Here is a 16,617-nt window from a genome sequence, read left to right on the forward strand (position 1 = left end):
CTTCTCCGCCGAGGCACGCTCGTGACGTGGCATCGCGGACAATGGGAATTGAGGTGCCGTTTCGCTGCAGCAGACGCCGGCTTCGTCGCTCAATGGGCCATTTTAAATGCGACGCATTTCTTGGCGAACATTTCCTACTTTGACCGTATCTATCTACCTAGCCGCCTACGACTTTGTGCTCTCATGGTCGTTTCGTTAACTTGGTATGTACCAAAATTGGCATACTATGACAAGAGTATATGACGAACATAAATGATATGTCATGACATGCCTGTCATGTAGGTCATGACAATGACCCAGCGAAAAGGTTTACCACTCAAAACCCACTCAAATGGGTTCGGACGTGGGTACTAAGTGAAGGAAACACTACAGGATGCTGGTAGAAGTATTAGTCATGAGGATGACTCAGCAAAAATTACAATGGCTCAGCGAAAAAAGATTAACACTCAAAAACCACTGGAATGGTTTCGGCCGCGGGCACTAAGTGAAGGGAACACTAAAGGACGATGCTAGAAATCGTAGTCATGACCATGACTCAGTAAAAATGGCAATGACTCAGCGAATAAATATTAACACTCAAAAGCCACTGAAATGGGTTCGGACGTGGGTACTAAGTGAAGGAAACACTACAGGATGCTGGTAGAAGTCAGTCATGAGCATGACTCAGCAAATGACAATGACTCAGCGAAGAACTATTAACACTCAAAAACCACTGGAATGGGTTTGGACGTGGGCACTTAGTGAAGGGAACACTAAAGGACGATGGTAGAAATCATAGTCATGAGCATGACTAAGGCTTTCGCCTTAAGGTCTGTTAGGTGTAGCTAAAGGGACTCCTGAGGACTCATGAAGTGAATGTCTTGACATGCGTGTCATGTAGGTCATGAAAGAGCCGCCTACGTCTTCGTGCTCTCATGGTCGTTTCGTTAACTTGGTGGGCTATCCGCTCTCTGCATCGCATAACATCGATTCCCACAGGGCGTAGGATCTGCCGGCTTTTTTTTTTTAATGCTTAAGCATCAAAAGTGGGAACTTTTTGAGGTGGTTAAACATAAACATTCCATGAGATTACACCTTGCAAAGGCTGAAACTAAACAAACTTGTACGCATCGCCGTTAGTTGTAAACCATCTGCTTAATCGTTTTACGATAGCTTCGCTTCATGTAGATTACAACTTGTGCGTTGGATCTGTATACTTTATTCATTTTATTTTTTTTTATTTTGTGGGACACCGTATAGAAGCACGTTGCCATTAATGGTATCAGTAAGAGAGAGGGAACTAGATTTTTTCAACCCGGGCCCGGCCCGGGCCCGAACCCTTTTACATCGGTCGGCCAACCCGAACCCGACCAAAAGCTTTATGGCGAGACCCGCGGGCCCAATCTACGTTACCCGCCCGGCCCGGCCCGCCACCCCTTACCTTAGGCCCGAGCCTGGCCCGAGCCCGGCTCGAAACCGGCCCGAACCCGGCCCGAACCCGGCCCTAACCCGGCCCGAGACCGAAAAAGACCACCGAGTGGCATTAAAAAAATAAAATAAGAAGACAATGAAAGGAATTTAGTCTTAAGGTATAAATACATGTAATATGCAATTATGAACACAATTTGAATGGTCTGAACGGTAATACCAGCGCGCGAAGTAGTACCAATGACCCTGCCGAGCACTATCGCCAGCAGTTTCCAACGGCACGACTTTGATACCGCCCATTCCACTTCTATCGCCACGCCGCCACAGTATTTTTCCACGTCGGGCGCCTCACTGCAAAGCATGCGCCGCGCCAGCCGCTCATCCCACTAAACCATGTTCTAGTACACTCTAGCCGAAGCGCAGCCATGCACGACAGGTCGTAAGCGCAGCGCATGGCTGGAGTAAATGAAGAAAGAAAGCTTCTCGTTCCTCCATGGTGCAGCGTAATGAGCTGCTGCTAGGCGGCTGGTTGAGAACATGCGTGCAATCATGGATGGACGCAGTGACATATTTCAGCCGCGTGACGAATTATCTTATCTTACCAGTCTTTGTTTTACCAATTCGCCTTTGATGAATCAGCAAGTCGCAAACGCGCTTACACCGCGCTGAAAGCATTAATTACATTGATTTAGGTAAGGAATACAATGGCATCCTTTGGTTTGAGGCGACTTCAGTCTTTCTGCACTTTTACATTCTGTTGAAACAGCGCAAAATATGATGGAAGAAGAAAAGGGAAGTACGCAGAGAGTAGCACTGCTAGCCTCTAGCTGCGCCGGGGCAACATGTTTTTCAGAGTCGAGATGCGTGAGGATAACTCGCTGCACGTTACATGCACCACCAGAAAGTCCCAGCCCGGCCCGGGCCCGCGTCGAAATACCCGAGCCCGGCCCAGGCCCGGGTCAAAAAGTCCATGCCGTGCCCGAGCCCGGCCCGAGCCCGGCCCGAGCCCGTGAAAAAACTGCCCAACCCGGCCTGACCCGGTCCCCGGGCCGGGCCGGGCCCGGGCTTTCGGGTAAGCCCGATCCCGTGCAGTGCTCTGGAGGGAACAACTTGGCATTTTGTCGCTTGTGTTGTCAGAGCGGCCAGAAATGCGTACTTCAGTGAAGTGAGACGCTGTTGATTGCATAGAATTTCTGCGTCCTTGCTTTCCTGCCCACCTATTTGGCTCATATGTCTGCCTAGGCTAATAGCTTACCGATTAAGAAAAGAATAAAATGCTTGTTCATGCTTCTTTTTTTTTTTGCATTATACCAACTCATTGCTGCTCACTAGTTGTTTTTTTTTTTTTTTTTTTTTTTTTTGTACACTGCTCTGATCTTGCACAATAGGCATCCGTGGACATTTCTTCCATCCTTCGAAAACTGTCCCAAGGAAAGGGCGCTGGTTCAGTGCAAGAAAAGCAAACCATGCCAAAATCAAAGCTTATCAAAGCTTCGGAGCAGAAAGGAAAACTGGCAAGAAAACATAGAACGGGAGATGCAGGCGTTAATCATGGCAGATTTTTATTTGTACACAATAAATACCGAGTAGCAGGATGCTACAGGCGTGGAATTTTTCGTCGATTTCACAACCGATGTGTTCGGACCTGAAACAGCAAAAAAGAGACATTTTTGTTCACCAACACGATCTCACAGGTCCAATCCGAGCGTACGGATCAGGAAGTAAAAATAGTTAAGCCTGCGGCTTCCAGTCTTGTGTTCATGTTGGTAAAGCTGTGTAGAGACGGTTCGGTTTATTAATGATTATATTTAAAGTTTGTGCACCTCCTGCTGCAACAGACAGCTTTAACTTGCCCATGTTCAATATTAGTAGTCAAACATTTACTCCCAGATACTGCATGTACCAAAATGCCGTTCTCTTACGCTACGAATGAATACAGTAGTCATGACTACTTGAGAAAGTATATTTTTAAATCAAGCTGGTACCTGTCTACTCACTTCTTCATTGATCTAGTGTAATGCTTCACTCTGTTCTGGCGGTGTACTTCCCGGTCAACTGGCCTGTGGTACCGCCTTCGGTTCTCTAGCTTGCTGCATGAGTGTGCGTGCGTGTTGCCCCCATCTTATTCGTATCCTTTCATATACCTTCTCTCTTCTTCACTGTAGGACAGCACATAGGATATTTTATTCTAGGCTGGCTCCGATCCTTTTCACTTTTGCTCCATTTTTTCCTCACGCACAATTTTGTAGTCTGAAATTGTGACTTTGTGACTCCAGGTATTTTGGAGCCGTGTGAACGATGAAATGAACTCAACAGTGCAAATGAACGAAGAATCGGCACTCACCCGAGGTACAAGCAAGGTAGCTGTCGTAGTTTACACCAGGATTTAGTGGAATCCATAACCTCCCTTGAGGACAGCACCGTGGCCGTAGCCGCCATAGCCGCCAAGACCGTAGCCGCCATAGCCTCCGACGGCAAGACCGCCGTAGCCAGCACCGTATCCTCCGTATCCTCCGTATCCGCCGGCGGAGACGAGGGCGTGGCTGACAGACACGACGGGCTGGACGGTGTGGGAGACGGTGGCAACGGGCTGCTTGACGTAGGTCACGACGGGCTTGGTGACGTAGCCGACGCTGACGACGGGCTTCTTCACGTAGGAGACGGTCTTGACGGGAACGGCAACAGCGTGGTGGCCGTGGCCATGGCCGTAGCCGAGGCCGTATCCGCCATAGCCGTATCCGGCGAAGCCAGCGCTGGCGGCGGCGATGAGGGCGGCGAAGACGATCTGCGCGCGCCAAAACGAAAGGCGTCGTGAGTGCATACCTACATTCTGGGTGATCTGCGTTTAACACGAAATGAGGACTGTGCGCGTACCAGTTCTTTTTATTAGTATTAATCTTTAGACACGCCTAATGGCCTTGCATCTGATGCTAGCTGATGTAGTGTGAATCAATAGGAAGAAATTTGCGAGTTTAACACTGAAAACAAGAATCCCCATATTTTATTGTTACTTTATACTCACGAGAAGGCTCACCTCTACCTCTCTTCTAGCAGTCGGGATCCTCCTTGACCGCAAGGTCTATTTACTCCAAAAGCAGTTAACACGACATCGATATTACGCGATCACGAGACGTCACAAACAGATGAACTTCATAAAAGAAGTAATCCGTATTTATCCCAACCACAGCCCTTTAGCTATTGACCATAATCTTTGTGCTGCCACCAACGCGTCTTGCTGAACAGATATCCTTCCAAGGTTCTACCGTACAGTCAACACACTTCTTCGCACGCAAGAATCGATTTGCAGATTTACGCCGTCGCTGTTGAACAGAGATTTACTTCGCACGCGTCTCCTTCATTTTTCTTCTGTTAGTCATTCGTTCCAGAGTGGCCGTTGTAGTGTTATAAAATTAGCATTTAGAAATGCGCATTCATGAGTATAACAATGTCCTGTTAATGTTCGACACCGAGCCTTTTCAAGCTGTGCACTGCACAGCGGAATTAAAACTAAAAGCTACGGCGCGCGCGACAGCCACGAGAAGTCTGCCAGTCCCCGCGCATTTTAGCTCTCCGGTCACGTTCCTTTCGATGCAAATCTCGCATGCTGTGGACGCGTAAAAGCAGGAGGCGGCCCTGCGAAATGCCTACTCACTCCAGATACGATCTGAGTCAACACCTATTGGCTCCCTTCTCCTTTCCCGTTACACTAATCAATGTGCGATCAATGGGTTACGATATGAACGGGCGATCGCGGTTCGTCTTTTCAATACCGAGTACACGTTTCGTTCAGTGCCACCACAAACAATAGCGCTAGTTTTCGTCTGCAAGACAAGAGTGCCGGTTCTCGAAGTGCTTGCTGAGCAGGTAATGATGGTTTCTGTTTAGTGAACAACGCGTTCATGCAAGAGATACAAGAGAAGGAAAGATACAAGAAGAGCTCCATGTTGCTTGTGAAGGTCTACTTGTTTAGTCCTTACTATTTAAGCAGAGAGGTTAGATAGGCAACGTGTGCCTATCTAACCGACAGGCCGGGGCCGGGGTGTTTGACCTCAACCCGAAGGTGCCCGCACCTCAATAGGTGCTTGGGGCGCCACATGGGAAATGACCGCCATGGGAGCGGCCCAGACATCACTTTTTTTCCGTGCTCACATTGGTTTCGACGGGAATTCAGGGCGCAGGCTCCTTTCCCAAGCGTATCACCCCTGAAGGAAGCCGAACGCCAGGCCGGGGCACACTTGTACCCATTTGAACCAGTGGGTGCCCGGCGGCGGTGGGAATCGAACCCACAGCCTCCCGCAGCCGAGGCGGGCGTTCGTTAGCAACACGGCAGAGCCACCAACTATTGAGGCAATATTTAGTGACTCCACGCACGGTCAACAATTTGTGAAGCATAGAATTACCAAGCAGGTGGTATACGTTATAGAACCGCATAATTCCAAGGAACCTCCCAGTATGTAAACATACGCGTACACGCCCCATGGTAAGCACACGAGCACCCGTGGTTCATGCAGAATTGAATGCGATGAGGGCAATGGTCAAAGAAGTGAGTTTGAAATCACGGTGTAAGTACAACGTCTCAGGTTATTAAGCATGCCGAGAAAAGCTTCTCAACGCCCACATGCCAGCCATCAAAGCAAGGGACCTGCTTAGGAGCAGCGTCGCGCTTGAGTTCGCCTTGGTGACTGGCTCACGGTGCGATACAATCAAGCAGTTGGAGGAGAGGTTAGAAACATTGCAGGTGCGCTGCGGTGTTGCCTCCGCCGACACCTCAGGAGAAACGAATGCAACTCACGAGGGTGTTCATGGTGCTGGTATTCCTCAGGAGGTTCTGGCGAAACTCTGATGCTTGCCGTGCTGAAGGGGCCAACTTATATACCCCGGCGACACCAAGGGCAAAATTGTGCCGGCCAACCCAGCTCGGGGAAAGGGCTAAAGAAAAAGCAAGAAAAGGTCCAGCCTGAGGAGAAGGGGTGTCCACGCCTCTGCTCCCCCTCTCTTCATTTGCCCTCCAACGACAGAACCCCCCCCCCTCCCCCTCACCGGAAATGAGATGTATACAAGCGATACGAAGTAGCAAATATTCCACAGCCTCACATTCCACAGCGCGCACGACCCACGCTGTCCACCTGCAGAGTAAAGACAAAACACACAGAATAAAAGGCCGCCAAAATTCGCGCGCATGTTTGGCCGCTGTTATATTCCGACGTGAGCGCCTCTAGCTGCGTTTGCGGTGACACTGAGTTAGATGCGCAGGACGGAACTTTAGAAATCGGTAGTTTCGCTTAATGAGAGCTCAGTGAGATAATTCAGACCTATCCAGGCTCACTTGGACTAATTTACGGAAATAATACCTTAAAGAACCCACTCGGACTCGACCTGACCAATATAATACTTAAAATTAAAAAAAAAATTATGGGGGTTTATGTTCCGAAACCACGATCTGATTATAAGGCATGCCGTAGTGGGGGACTCCGGAAATTTGGACCACCTGGGGTTCTTTAACGTGCACTTAAGTCTAAGTACACGGGCGTTTTCGCATTTCGACCTCATCGAAATGCGGCCGCCGTGGCCAGGATTCGATCCCGCGACCTCGTGCTCAGCAGCCCAACACCATAGCCACTGAGCAACCACGGCGCGTAATATAATACTCAGGCAGGCTAGCAGGGGTTCACGCTAATCACAGAGTCGCATATTAAATACTGCTGGGTTGTCAATGTGCCAACTAACCCAGTGGCATCTTTTAATGCGACGTATACTTCATATACTTCCCCGTATTTTATTTATTTATTTTGCACGGTCATTGGGGTTGCATCCGCGCCTGACCTGCATGCGCACCGCAGCCGGATGTGTTGTAAACAGATGTTTTACCGTGATGTCGTACGTTTCTCTCTCGTATATACCAGATAGCGCGGGGTAGGCACTAACTCAAGCTTTTTAATGCGATGCATTCCTGCTTCTTACTAACACTTCGGGCTAGGTAGGAACGGGTCCGCCTAATTTGGGGCGTTTCCGTTAAGGAAACATATCTGACGGGGGAATTTGAACCAGGGTCGCCCAGCGCAGCAGCCCAATTCTCTACCAATACGATGCCACATACACAGGCTTGGCACGAGAGAAGAGCCTTACCACACTCCTTCCAACGGGCAAGCTAGCGCTTTGAGGCCATTGGCGCTTGCGCCTCGTCGCATAGCAATAATTGTGTTTCCCTTTTTCAAGAGTACACCAGGTTCTCCCATCTTGCCCTCGTACGAGCTACTGCTCTTAGACGCTGTGACATTGTACTGCTTTTCGGAACGGCCTATTGACTCGTGTTTCATTGCCGGAGTGCAATAAATGAATTGTCGTGTCATCGTCGTCATGGCGTCGCCTTGCCATTGTCAGACACACACACACACACACACACTGTTCCTTCCCCTACGGTGGCATGTTGTGCCATCTAGTAACACTTTCTGAAGCCTTGAAGGATACTAGATCGTATATATATATATATATATATATATATATATATATATATATATCATAAGAAGCCGACAAACATTAACACCAAGGACAACATAGGGGAGATTACTTGTACTTACTATTTGAATTAAAGAAATGATAAATTAATGGAAATGAAAATGGATGAAAAAACAACTGTCCGCAGGTGGGGAACGAACCCACGTCTTCGCATTACGCGTGCGATGCTCTCACCATTGAGCTACCGCGGAACTGTTTTCCCATCCACTTTCTGGGGTATTTATGTTTTACAACTAGAACTAGCATTGGGAGTGTTCTAGTTGTAAAACATAAATACCCCAGAAAGTGGATGGGAAAACGGTTCCGCGGTAGCTCAATGGTGAGATCATCGCACGCGTAATGCGAAGATGTGGGTTCGTTCCCCACCTGCGGACAGTTGTTTTTTCATCCATTTTCATTTCCATTAATTTATCATTTCTTTAATTCAATTAGTAAGTACAAGTAATCTTCCCCATGTTGTCCTTGGTGTTAATATTTGTCGGCTTCTTATGATGTGATTAATAAAAATTGGGCCCCTCGGTTCCATTTATTCTCGTTCATTATATATATATATATATATATATATATATATATATATATATATATATATATATATATATATATATATATATATGTGTGTGTGTGTGTGGGTGTGTATATATCCTACAGTGTATGGGATCTGCATCAATCTTCTCAAGCTATAAACATGGAAGTGCATACGTGCGTGTGCTTGGAAACATCCCCGCATGAAAACCTTAGAGTCCTAGCTCTTAATCGCGAGTAGTAGCGTGGAACATGCCTGTGCAGTGCCAAGCGATTAAAACGTAATGATCGGACCGCCTGGAGGCCGGCGCTTTTTGCATTGCTGGTGTCTGCTTGGTGATCGCTGGGAGCACAAATGCTGTGACAATGCGTCACAATGGCTCTCGCTTTCATCGTATGCATCTGCTCGGTGTCACCAGCGCCCAACGGGCAAAAAACGCCGGCAGCCTTTCACTCCAAGTATCGCGTTTGAATCACTGAGAACTCAGCTAAAATCACTGTCAGAAAAATCCTTCAGACTATTTTACTTACAACCTCATACATCTATAAAATTTTATTTTTAAAGTCAAGTCCTTTATTCACATGAGCTCACTTAGGTTTAATAGTTGCTAAGGATCGCGCTCGTCGATACAGTCAGAGTAACTTGGGATCTGATCATAGGCATGGAGGCAACCTCTCGTATATAGTCTCATGCATTCAAATATAAATAAAGCTACAAACGATGGAGACTTACTTGTGCTTACTTATATTAAACACAAGCTCCATTTCACAGGTACCTAATGTGAGTGAGACAGTTACGCCTACTTAAGATCGCCTCGACTCACTCACCTTCACGCCAACTTGGGCTCAGATTTAGTCATCTAGACTCGGACTCTCCTATGGTTCATTCAGGCTTAAACTCACGGATGGCTCCGAGTCTAAGTGTGTCAACTCATGAGTGAGTTCGCCGACTATGGTCCGAATCTCGGAGCATAGGCGCACTGCGTGTCCGGGAATCCCATTCAGCAGAACGACACAGCCAGTTTGTCACCGTGGCCGATGTGCGCGTGTTTGTTCTAAATCACCGGCAATATAGGTCAATAATTTCTCCTTTTTCTGTCTTTCCAGCCACGGAATCGTGATGGCTGGTTTAAAGCTAAGCGTTTCTTTCCTACTTTCCCGGGAATGGCGTGGCGGCCTGGCTACTGGGTGCTGTTTGGTTGGTCGCTATCTCGGCAGATGTATATATATATATATATATATATATATATATATAGGTACCTGCCGAGGTAGCTAAGTCAGCTAAGGCGTTGCGCAGCTGAGCACGAGCTCGCGGGATCGAATCCCGGCCGCGGGGGCCGCATTTCGATGTAGGCGAAACGCACAAACGCCCGTGTGCTTGCGGTGTATTGCACGTTAAAGAACCCCAGGTGGTCAAAATTAACTCGGAGCCCTCCACTTCGGCGTGCCTCATAATCATAACTGGTTTTGGCATGTAAAACCCAGAAAGAAGTACATATAGGTGCAAAGGGTATGCATGCGCCGAATGAAAGCACCAGCGAACTAGCTCTTATAACCCTTGGACCAAGTATGCGCACTTTTAGTCTGCGTAAGAAAAGATGACTTCCTACATAAAACCTCAACATCTAATGTAGGCTCACAGGCATATGTAAAGAACACCAACCTGTTATTGAAGTGATAAAATATATTTCCCATATTCTTTTATTTACTTTATGTTCTTTGATTTACCCACGTCGGTATGTACCAGTAGGTGTGTCCCATTCTGGGCCACTCCTGCAGGATGGGCATGTATCACTCCGGTACAGTAGGTACAGAATCCCTAAATGTTGCTTGATATTTGTCGTATTTTATTGTGCGTATCCCGGTCATCACCATTATTCCCTCACCAAGCATCATGCATTGCCTTCATCATTGTGACTTCGGTGCGTATATATACGTCTCACACTGCGCATCCGCCTGATTCTGAGTATGAATTTCGACATAGCTTGTGATCGGGGTAGTGCATAAACACAAAAAATGCATGGTAATAAAGTTTTGTACCTTGTGGTGGAGAACCATAAACATACCACGAGATTAGACGTTGCATAAGGTGGGAGTGTGCAAAATTGTACGCATCGCTCTTAGTTGTATGCCAACAAGTGCGCTGGATCTGCATTTGTTTTAATAATTTTGTGGGCCATCGTAGAGAGCACGCCATCATTAGCTGTATCAGTGTGAGGAAGGGAACAACTTCGGCGTTTTGTCCCTCATGTCAAAACTGCCAGCAATGCGTACTTCAGTGAAGTTCGACGCTATTTATCTGAAGTGAGCTGCGGTGTCCTCGCTTTCCTACAGACGTATCCGGCTCACATTACTGCCTATTCTAATAGCTTACGGGCTAAAAGGACGAAGAAATTTTGTTTTTGCGTCTTTCTTGCATTATGCCAACTCCTTGCGCGGTTCTCTAGGACGTTTTTTTTGTTTTTCGTTTTCTTATTATTTTTCTCAGCTATGATATTGCACAATAAGCATACATGGACATTTCTTTCATTCTTTAAAGCTGCTTCTCGGAAAGGGTGCTGGTTGAGTGCAATAAAAACAGAGCGTCTTAACACATTTCAGACTGCTTGTTCAGGCTTCAGAGCAGAAAGGTAAACTGGCAAGTAAACATAGAACGGGCGATGCATGCGTCAATCATGGCAGCTTTTATTTGTACACAATAAATACACGAGTAGCGGGATGCTACAAGCGTGGAATTTTTCGTCGATTTCGCCACCGATGTGTTCGCACCTGAAACAGCAAAAAAGATACATTTTTGTTCACCAACACGATCTCACAGGTTCAATCCGAACGTACGGATCAGGAAGTAAAATAGTTAAGCCTGCGGCTTCCACTATTGTGTTAATGTTGGTAAATCTATGGGGAGACAGCTTTGCTGCTTACATTTGAATTGTGTGCGTCTTCTGCTGCAACAGAGAGCTTGAACTTCTTGCCCACGTATAATATTAGCTGTCACAAATTTTCTCCCAGACTTTAATTTTACCAAAAAGCCGTTCTCTTACACTACGCAAGAATACCGTAGTCGCGAGTACTCGAGATAATACACTTTCCAATCGAGCTGGTGCCTGTCTACTGACTTCTTGTTTGACAGGTATAATGATTCACTCTGTTTTTGGCAATGTACTTCCCTGTCAAGTGACCTGTATGACAGCCTTCGGTATTGTAGCTTGCTTTTTGAGTGTGCGTGCGTGGTCTATATTTCTGTTTTTCTTATCTTTTCATGTTCCTTCTCTCTTTTTGACAGTAAGACAACAGGTTAGATACCTTATTCCACAGTGTCTCCAATCCCCTGCCTTTTTGTTTTTACTACAATATTTCCCCACGCACAATTTTCTATTCTCTATTTGTAACTTTGTGACTCGAGGCATTTTGGAGCGTGTGAACGATGAAATGAACTCAACAGTGCAAATGAACGAAGAATCGGCACTCACCGGAGGTACAAGCAAGGTAGCTGTCGTAGTTTACACCAGGATTTAGTGGAATCCATAACCTCCCTTGAGGACAGCACCGTGGCCGTAGCCGCCATAGCCGCCAAGACCGTAGCCGCCATAGCCGCCGACGGCAAGACCGCCGTAGCCAGCACCGTATCCTCCGTATCCTCCGTATCCGCCGGCGGAGACGAGGGCGTGGCTGACAGACACGACGGGCTGGACGGTGTGGGAGACGGTGGCAACGGGCTGCTTGACGTAGGTCACGACGGGCTTGGTGACGTAGCCGACGCTGACGACGGGCTTCTTCACGTAGGAGACGGTCTTGACGGGAACGGCAACAGCGTGGTGGCCGTGGCCATGGCCGTAGCCGAGGCCGTATCCGCCATAGCCGTATCCGGCGAAGCCAGCGCTGGCGGCGGCGATGAGGGCGGCGAAGACGATCTGCGCGCGCCAAAACGAAAGGCGTCGTGAGTGCATACCTACATTCTGGGTGATCTGCGTTTAACACGAAAGGAGGACTGTGCGCGTCCCAGTTCTTTTTATTAGTAGTAATATTTAGACATGCCTAATGGCCTTGCATCTGATGCTAGCTGATGTAGTTCTGACGATGCAAATGTCACATGGTGTGGACGCTCAAACGCAGAAGGCGGGGCTGTTGAGCGCTTACTAGCGTCAGATACGATCGGAGTCGACAAGTTTTGGGCTTTCTTCTTCTATTTGATTATGCGAGTCAATTGCTTGTCAATGGCTTACAAGATGAACGGTTCGCCTTCTCAATGGCGGTGCTTCTTAATGCCGAGCACGCGTTTCGTTCAGTGGCACCGCAACCATTAGCGCTCGCTTTTGTCTGCAAGAGCACCGGTATTTGTCGTGCTTGCTGAGCTAGTAATGATGGTTTCTGTTCAGTGAACAACGCAATCATGCAAGAGGTACAAGAGAAGAAAAGATACAAGAAGAGCTGCATGTTGCTCCTTAGGACCTACTTGTTTAGTCCTTACTACTTTTACGAGGAGGATACATAGGCAACGTGTAAATGCGTTCGTTAGCAACACGGCAGAGCCACCAACTACTGAGGCAATATTTGGTGACTCGGCACACTGCCAGCAACTTGTAAAGCTTAGGTGGTATACGTTATAAGACAGCAAATTCACAACAGACCTCCCAGTAGGTATACATACACGCCACATGGTAAGCACAGAAATACCACTGGTCCTTGCAGAAATCAATGCAATGAAAGTAATGTCAAAGAAGGGAGCATCACGGTTTAAATACCACGTCTGAGGTGACTAGAAATCAGGAGAAAAACGTAGCAAAATACAGATCCCCGCCATCAAGGCAAGGGACGTGCTTAAGAGCAGCATCGCGCTTGTGTCCGCCTTGGTGACTGACTCATGGTGCGATGCATGCACGCCGTTGGAGGAAAGGTTAGAAACATTGCAGGTGTGCTGCGGTGTTGCCTCCGCCGACACCTCAGGAGAAACGAATGTAACTTACGAGGGTGTTCATGGTGCTGGTATTCCTCAGGAGGTTCTGGCGAAACTCTGATGCCTACCGTGCTGTTGGGCCAACTTATATACCCTGGCGACACCGAGTGCGAAGTCGTGCGGGCCGACCCGGCGCGTGCAAAGGGCTGAAAAGAAGCAAGAAAAGGTCCAACCTGAGGAGAAGGGGTGTCCACGCCTCTGCTCCCCCTCTTTTCATTTGCCCTCCGACGACTGAACACCCCCCCACCGGAAGCCAGATGAAAGCGATAAGAAGCAGCAAATATTCCACAGCCTCACGCGCAACCCACGCTGTCCACTGCAAGCGTAAAGACCAAAAAATAAAATTAAAGAAAAACATACACAGAATAAATGGCCGCCAACATTCTCGCGGATATTTGGCCGTAGTTTGTCTCGAGGCACCTGTAGAAGAGTGGCTCGATTATGCTCCTTTCTAGGTTTTCCGATATGGACTCGCGCACAAGGTTACATCGCCTTTTTTTCCTTTTCTTCTCTCTTTCTTGTCTTGCTCCCTCCCAGTTTTCTCCATGCGCACAGTGCGGGTGCCGTGTTATATCCCGCGTGTTTCTCGGTTCATTTTCTGGTTGCCCATTTTCTTTATCTTGCTTGTCCCTTGGGCGATTCAACTCTCTCGTTTTCTTGGTCGCCCCCTGTGTGACCGCGTCAGCCAACGGTCACCCCGGCAGCGTAAATAAGCGCCGTTGGCCTGCATCTTGTTATGAATCGCGTTTCACTTCGAGACCCGGAGCGCTGGATGCAGCCCCCCCCCCCCCCCCCCCCCGAGTGACATGTTTCGCGTTCCTTTCTTTACGTATTATTTTAATGTCCGCCTTGTTTCTTCACCTGTCCAGAGACCGGAGATCGTAAGAGTGGAGAGTGGTCGCAATTAGGCGGCCCCGGCCTTTCACAACGCAACCTCGCCGTGGCGGCGTTCGCGCGCGCTGACGGCCCCTCCCTGTTTCCTGGCACCTGTTCTTTCTTTTTCTTCGCCCCTCTCGTCGTGTGCTCGGCTAATCGTGTGAAATTGCCGCTCGCCAGTATATTACAATGCGTGGTTTTCGACCGGCCTTCTTTCTCAGGAGATCCGAATGCGAGGCCCGCCGAGAAAGCGCTGCTGTAGGGCGCGAGTGCGTATGCAGGCACGCGATGTAATTGCCCTCGACAGCGAAGCGGGCACCAGAAAACGAAGCCAAGCTGGACGAGCGTGTCCGCCGTGTGATTGGATTTGTGTTTCCTTCCTGCGGCTCATTACGTTATGATGTGTACTTTCTGTTTTCCGCTCGCTCGCTTTGCGACACTTGCGGGCTGCAGGGACTGCGGGCCGCTGTCATCGTGTGCCGGCGCGAAGCGAATATCGCCGCTTAAAGGACGGTCAGTGTAATTTATTCAAGGCCAGCGCGAACAGTATGCGACGCTTTTTCTTGCTGCTGTCAATGTCGTTTCTTAGAGATTGAAAACGTGAGCGGCCAATGAAAGGTGGGCTGAAAAAAATTGGGCCCGCACTTTGGAACGCGCGCGTTGCCGTACGGGCTTCCTAATGTTTGTCAATGAGCGGCCGTGTGTCCGGCGAGCGGGCCGCTGCGAAATATGACCAACGCCCAGGCTCGCGCCGCGCCGGCTGGCCTCGTCGCTGCTGGACACCGATTATAAACGCCACGCACGCGAAGTTCGCATTACGGCGACAGTTTCTACGCACCGGTCACTAGCCGCGAGCGTGGTTACATGCAAGGAAACTCGCGAATTGGCGTGATGTCGTTCAACTAATAAACGGATAGTGCGCGTTATTTCTAAATGGGAATGGGAGCCAAAAGCCTGCCGACCAAGATAGGACCGATCGTATGTTCTTCAATGATCGGTTCTATAATAGGCCACATGCATGCTTTACACATGACTTTTTTTAATAGGTGCTTAGTATATCTGTTGCTACCGATAGTAAACTATAAAGGAACGAACGCGCTGCCAGCGTCACGCGTATTCAGTTCGACTTACCAAAAAAGGAAATATGTGTTCTTATTTCAACCAGTTTGGAAGGCGTTTTCTTACGTCTTCTTTTTTCTTATCGTAGAAGCCTCTTTTCTTTTTTATCTTAAGCGCGCATGCAATTAGGTGAAGGTTGGAAGACAAAAGCCACGGACCAAAGCCTGCTTTCATTTTTCCTAGCGCCTGCTCGGAAAAAAATCCTGCGACCGCCGAGCGCTTAAGTTCATATGCTCATGCGATTTACATGTTTCTATTTCGTTTTCTTTACTTATCTTTCACTTTAACTTAGTTAGCGCACCTTTTCCGCTGCCAGGCGTGTTTACCAAGGCTTATCGTGGGTAATGGCTGCGGTTATAATTGCCGGCTACGCTCCATGAGTTCGGCTTGCATTGTTCATCCGTTTTACTGTGCTTATTTTTTCGCTTTCTTACCTTTTCAGGCTTGTCGCTCATATGGCGTGACCTTGAAGTGTACGGGTTTGAGCTAGAAGGCAATCATACTTCCCTGCTGCTGGCGTTCCTGCTTAATAACGAAAACGAAACCTTACTCTCCGCCATCGCAATCTTTATTTCCTGCTTTTAAGTTGAATAACGACCTTGACATTTGAAAACGTTGGCTTGCATGCATGTTGGTATTGCATCTGCGCCGTTGAAGTAACGATATAAAAACAACAGCTTACGCTGAAGTGTTTCTCCGAGTAGCAGTCGGTTTGCGTGCAAGCATCGTAGCGGAGTTACGTGGTCTGTGATTATACTGGCGCATTTATATTTTCTGGTAGCTTCAATTATTAATTGCGGCTATTCGCGAAGCATCCTTTCGCTAGACCTTTGCGGTAGTAGAAATGCTTCAGATAGCATATACAGCTGCAGCGGAAAAAGATTAGCGCAAGTGACCCGTCACCCGATCAGATAAATTGCGGCTCGCGACGATGTTGTTCCCTAGCACGCTGAAAACGAGAGTACCAGGCACCCCCTCTTTGAAACATGAATCATGTGTGCCTTTAGATATCAGTGTGCAGGGGAACAAGAGCGCCGTGCACCGCAATTTCCCTGCTCCGGTCATCAGCCACTTGTGCTAATCTTTTTCTTTTGTATGTACAGGTGCCCACAAAATAACTCGGAACGCCGGACCGGTGGCCGATCGTCGGCGGAGCACGCCCGCGGAAAAACACAGCCATAGTCTGCGCATGCGCGGCATCCCTAGGACGCAAGCCTCGCTCC

The 16,617-nt window shown here is 48.2% G+C and overlaps 2 protein-coding genes across 4 annotated transcripts in view; both read right to left on the reverse strand.

Moving 5' to 3' along the window:
* Positions 1 to 2,957: 2,957 nt before the first annotated feature.
* The window catches only part of LOC119436134 (neuropeptide-like protein 31), a 333,767-nt gene continuing 320,107 nt past the window's right edge, over positions 2,958 to 16,617 (reverse strand). Inside the window, exons 1-3 of one of the 3 annotated variants that reach the window (XM_037702897.2) lie at positions 13,410 to 13,556; positions 11,916 to 12,356; positions 11,107 to 11,214 (exon numbers count right to left, since the gene is read on the reverse strand). In XM_037702897.2, the coding sequence (XP_037558825.1) occupies positions 11,958 to 12,356; positions 13,410 to 13,421 (411 nt within the window). In that variant the 5' untranslated portion in view covers positions 13,422 to 13,556 and the 3' untranslated portion in view covers positions 11,107 to 11,214; positions 11,916 to 11,957. Of the gene's footprint in view, positions 3,053 to 11,106; positions 11,215 to 11,915; positions 12,402 to 13,409; positions 13,557 to 16,617 lie in introns of those variants that run through there. The other 2 variants (XM_049660929.1, XM_049660928.1) reach the window with 2 other exon arrangements.
* LOC125942671 (neuropeptide-like protein 31) lies at positions 3,779 to 6,305 on the reverse strand. Its single transcript, XM_049660930.1, has 2 exons — positions 6,200 to 6,305; positions 3,779 to 4,192 (listed from the first exon to the last, which is right to left on the reverse strand). Exons 1-2 carry the CDS (start codon positions 6,209 to 6,211, stop codon positions 3,794 to 3,796), a joined length of 411 nt encoding a protein of 136 aa, XP_049516887.1. The 5' UTR covers positions 6,212 to 6,305; the 3' UTR covers positions 3,779 to 3,793.

This window comes from Dermacentor silvarum, chromosome 1 (assembly GCF_013339745.2).
Source record: "Dermacentor silvarum isolate Dsil-2018 chromosome 1, BIME_Dsil_1.4, whole genome shotgun sequence".
Classification (NCBI taxonomy): domain Eukaryota; kingdom Metazoa; phylum Arthropoda; class Arachnida; order Ixodida; family Ixodidae; genus Dermacentor; species Dermacentor silvarum.